This window comes from Nicotiana attenuata, unplaced genomic scaffold (genome assembly GCF_001879085.1).
Source record: "Nicotiana attenuata strain UT unplaced genomic scaffold, NIATTr2, whole genome shotgun sequence".
Taxonomy (NCBI): domain Eukaryota; kingdom Viridiplantae; phylum Streptophyta; class Magnoliopsida; order Solanales; family Solanaceae; genus Nicotiana; species Nicotiana attenuata.
Window position 1 is genome coordinate 229108 of NW_017671225.1, and position 5041 is coordinate 234148.

The 5041-nt window shown below is 34.0% G+C and overlaps 1 protein-coding gene across 1 annotated transcript; it reads left to right on the top strand.

The window, feature by feature from the left end:
• The first annotated feature begins 1887 nt into the window (after positions 1-1887).
• On the top strand, positions 1888-4530 carry LOC109206818 (transcription factor bHLH93-like). The gene is made up of 4 exons (XM_019369681.1): positions 1888-2573; positions 3155-3328; positions 3394-3561; positions 4289-4530. The coding sequence occupies exons 1-4, from the start codon at positions 1986-1988 to the stop codon at positions 4373-4375; spliced, it is 1017 nt and encodes a 338-aa protein (XP_019225226.1). The 5' UTR covers positions 1888-1985; the 3' UTR covers positions 4376-4530.
• The last annotated feature ends 511 nt before the right edge of the window (positions 4531-5041 follow it).

Below are 5041 nucleotides of genomic sequence, written 5' to 3' on the forward strand. Positions count from 1 at the left end.
CTCTAAATGTTGCCCAGGAAAATCAAGACAACAAGAGTTTGAAACACGCGGCCCGTGTAATGCCATGTCATCCATCTCTAACAACAACCATGACCATTATTATCCATTTATCAAGCCCGTCCTTGAGGACGACCTCGATAAACGGAGGGAATAACTGTATAGGCGAAAAGCTTCATTTCAGGCATTTGACCTGGTCAACGGTGATAAAGCCTTTGAAGACTGTGACGTGCTAACACTATGACGTATCAACCTGAGCCCAAAAGGCCGGGGCTTTGTGAAGAAGACAAATTGTCGTTGAGGTCGAGGTGGTTTGATGGATGACGAGGACGAGGATGAGCATCCGTCTTCGGCACACAGTAAAGGCTAATTTTTGGATTTAGATTCCCTGGAGAATATTCTAGTGAATAATCCTTTCAGTTGTACTATCTAGGGTTTTGTGGCCCACGTACTCTTATAAATAGGAAGAGATGTAGTTCCAGAAGGGTATTGAACATTTTTGTAAGAACCTCATTGACATTCTCTCGGAAGATTCTCTATTTATTGAATACATACAATGCCTAACTTTACACTTCTTCTCTTTTATACTTCTCTCCCGATCCAAGAAGAATCAGAATATTCAATTGCTTATCATCATCCATCATTATCAGAAAGCTCGGTGGAAAATCTTACCCTTGTCGGGTGAACTTTGTTCCATTTATTACTAAAAAAATCATTTATTATCATTTATTGCTATCTTTTACGTTTTCAAGCCTTTATTGCTCCATTGTTGTTTTAAGATATTCTTATCTAATAGCACACATTAAATATTTACCATAAAAATACTAGATCTGCTACTGAATATTAATATTGACTTTGATTAGCCCTCCATTTCTATAAATCTAATTGTATAAAAGCCTAGATATGATATTAGGGTTATACAAATATGGTCAACATCTAAGTGTGCTGAAAGGTTTGTCTGTCTTAATATTTGACTCTTTCTATTATTTAGCTAAAGTTTGATATAATACTTTTAATTCTCTTGCAAAAATTTCTAAATATAAAAGTATCTTTATAGAAAATAAAGATTTTGGAGTAATTAAGTTATAGCAAAATCCTATTAACGTTCCTTTACGTGCTTATATCTTGCGAGAAATAAAAAAGAAGGCTCTGTTCTTTTCACCTTTGCTGATTTTCCTGTGCATATGATTTACCTATTCATTTTACCATATAGTAATTAAAATATATGTGAAGTATACGGACATGACCTACAGGATTAGGGCATGGGGAAATGAGTGTGGAAAACTAAGTAAAATAAAATGTACAAAAAACATTAATCTGATTAAACTACTCAAATGAATACAGAAACAAGTAACAAATATATGCAAAGCACCTGTCACTTTTCTAGATATCCGATGTCCATATATCCTTTTCCTTTCGGACATATTGGTCAAACCTCTCCGTATACAGGATTTAAATATAATTACATATATAAATTTTTCGAATGACATATAAAGCACTTCTTTTACCGATGTTAATATTATAAAAGTCAAATTCAATAATACCCACTTAAGAGTAAGGGTGTTCGTAGGTCGTTACGGTATGTATTTAGATATCGGATTCGATATTATCAGTATTTAATTTTTTAAGATACTATACCAATATCATATCTAATTAAATTCGATATGATTAAGCTTTTCTCCTTTTAGTGTCAGTGGTCTAATAACTTCAATTTGTTCGGCTTAAAATATTAGCCAACGCATAGAGTCATAGACTGTAACACTCATTAATTGAAATACTACTCTACTCTAGATTTCTAATCTTATGCTCCAGGTGATATTAACTCAATAAATAAAGTACCTAAAAAAAGACTAACTCCTTCCTTATTAGAAAAAGGCACTATTAAATAAGTATATATATTCCCTCAACTAGATGCGCCATTATATTATTTGTAACCATTCCACTTTATACGACACACTTTTTGATGTTTGAGAGAGAAGAAGAAAAACATGGAGCTTACTCAACAGGATCTTTTAGAGGAATTACTGGCTCCAAGGAGAGAAAGTTGGAGCACTTTTCAAAGTGGAGTAAATGAATTTTTCCCAAATGGATGGACTTTTGAATCACCTTTTTATCAAAATCCAGAATTTGTAGCCTTAAATTCTTCACTTTTGGGCCTAATCACACCCCCAGAATCAAACTTTCAGTGTCCTTTGATCACTTCACCAGAATCCTATCCATTAATTCTTGATTCTTTCACTGCCCCAGATAACATTAATGAGACAGTACTATTGCCATTTCAAATACAAGAAGAGTACAACAACAGAGCCATGGTTGAAAATCAAGAAGAAGTTGGCATTATTTCTAGTGATTTTCATGGCTTGCAAGAAGACTTGAATAGCTTCAGTACTAATGATGTCAAAGTTGAAGAAGCCAATTCAAGAATAATGGGTGTTTCTAATGTTGGAGAAAAGAAGAATAAAGTTAAGAAACTTGAGGGACAGCCTTCAAAAAATCTAATGGCAGAGAGGAGGAGAAGAAAGAGACTCAATGATAGACTCTCCATGCTTAGATCCATTGTTCCTAAGATTAGTAAGGTAAATCCACTTATTCATTTTTCTTTTTTGAATTTAACTTATAGTTTAAATGAGTGTTTACACTATTAGACAAATAAATGTGGACAAAAAATATGGTAGATAACCTCCTATAAAATGTTCAAATATACTTATAGTATAGTTTTAGCGCTCCCAAAATAATAGCCCATAAAATCTAGTAGGTATAATATTTTTCTTGAATATATATGGATTATATACAAAAGAAATACATATTTTATACACTTTTGCGGTTGGTGAATTCAATTAGTTTCAGCACAATGACCACTTTTGTATTTTACCCTAAATTCTTTTACGATGTCGTTGTATAATGAAATCCTTCTTTTAAACATTCAAATTAGAAAAAAAGTCTTATTTTCTCTTTAATCATATTTTTATTTTATTCCGCATAATGTTGGTTTGAGATGAATTTGAATGGAGAATAATGGTCGGTAAGAATTCATATAGCCGACATTGATGCATAATTGTTGTTGTTTGAAGTGTATTTTCTTTAGTCAAAATTTTTGGTGTTACTGCGGTTGAAAAATGTAATTATACTTGTTTTAATCGTTGGATTGATTAAGCAGATGGACAGAACATCTATACTTGGGGACGCAATTGATTACATGAAGGAGCTGTTAGAAAAAATCCATACATTGCGTGAAGATGATAATGTGAAAGACGAAATTAAGGATATTAAATTCGTAGGAAATTTCAAGGAGTTAAAGCCAAATGAAGCAGTTGTTAGAAAGCCTCCTAAGGTACAACATTTTAGATTAACTTTGTTAATTAACTACTCCATAGTTAACTTTGTCAAAAATTGCAGTTTGAGGTAGAAAGGAGAAATGTGGACACCAGAATCGAGATCTGTTGCGCTGCAAAGCCAGGATTGTTGTTGTCAACAGTGAGCACGCTAGAAGCACTTGGCCTTGATGTACAACAATGTGTTATCAGCTGTTTCAGTGACTTCTCATTGCAAGCTTCTTGTTCTGAGGTACTATATATCTTGAACCTGTCGCCGGTCAGTTGCTATGTATGAACCCGTTAATCATGGAAAATTTTATTTTGTGTTTCATACACTAGTTGTATGAGGCATCTTTTTTGTCTCACAGTTTTGTGGACCCAGATTTTTGTGGACCCATAAGTGTATGATTGGGGTCCACAAATTTGTAAGACAAAAAAGAGCCTCACACAACTAATGTGACACACAATAAATCTTCTCGTTAATCATGCAATATATAAGTTCTTTTAGGGATGAGAGTCTTGCGTCAACAGTAAGAGTTGATATCGTGTGACCAACAGTAAAATGAGTGTTCAAGCGGTAGAAATAGTCTCTTACAGAAAGACAAGAATAGGAATTGCGCCAAATAGGCTCAATGTTGTCCAAAGCCCATTTCTCGAACCCCACGCATAGAGGAAACTTAACTGCATTGAATTGCCGTTAGCGCATTGCCTTATAATCGTTATAGTAGCTTAGCAAAGTATGCCCTTTTCCAAATCCTGATAAGAAGGAAAATTGTGATAGGTTAATGGCTAGTGTCAAAAAATTTAATCTGTGATGAATCACCTGAATATATACTAAGCATTAACCTCAACAAATAAAGCTGAATGGATATAGATGATTCATATAACTGATCTCAACTAATTTGAAATTGAGAGATCATTGATTGATGATTGAGCATGCTAATTAATGTTTTCCTCTCGTCTCCGGATTTTGTTAGGCAAGGGAGCATCGAACAATTTTGAGCTCTGAAGACGTAAAGCAAACCTTGTTCAAAACAGCAGGTTATGGTGGAAGATGTCTTTAGAAGATGATATGGATGGACAATAAGCCCCAAAAAGCTAAGGTCAAGGACATTCTGTCTGTTGTTCAAGGAATATTGCAATCTTTAATAATGTCGGTACTGGTGTTTCTCCAATGTAATTTTCTTGATTCATTTATTAGATCTGCTCTCTATATTATTCAAATGGGGTTAAAAATGGTGTCCATCATCAAAATAATGGATCGGAGTATTGATAGTTGCAGCATATGAATTTACTAGTCAAGAGTGTGAACGTTTATTGTCGATTACATAGTATGGTTTAGTGGAATTCACATACATACAAGGCAGATCCAAATTTTTGATGCTATGGTTTTGAATTGAGAACGTGGATTCTAAGATACCAAACTCTATCACTATTTGTTTTGTCGCATATATATAATGTTGACATTGAAATATTATGTTATAGCGAATCCACAAATCTATTGTTGGATCCTCATACGAGTGAGGTCAGTGCACGTAGCTACTGAAATTTCACTGCTCAAGTCTTAGGATGAGAACAATGTCAACAATTAAGGCCTACATGTGAATTAAGGAAAAAGGGATGCAAAAGAACAAAAGTGTATGAGGTGAGGTACCTTCCTATTGGAGATTGGACCATTGAAAGGGACAACTCTCTTACACATTCACAAGAAAGCAAGGAAGTTTCACAAT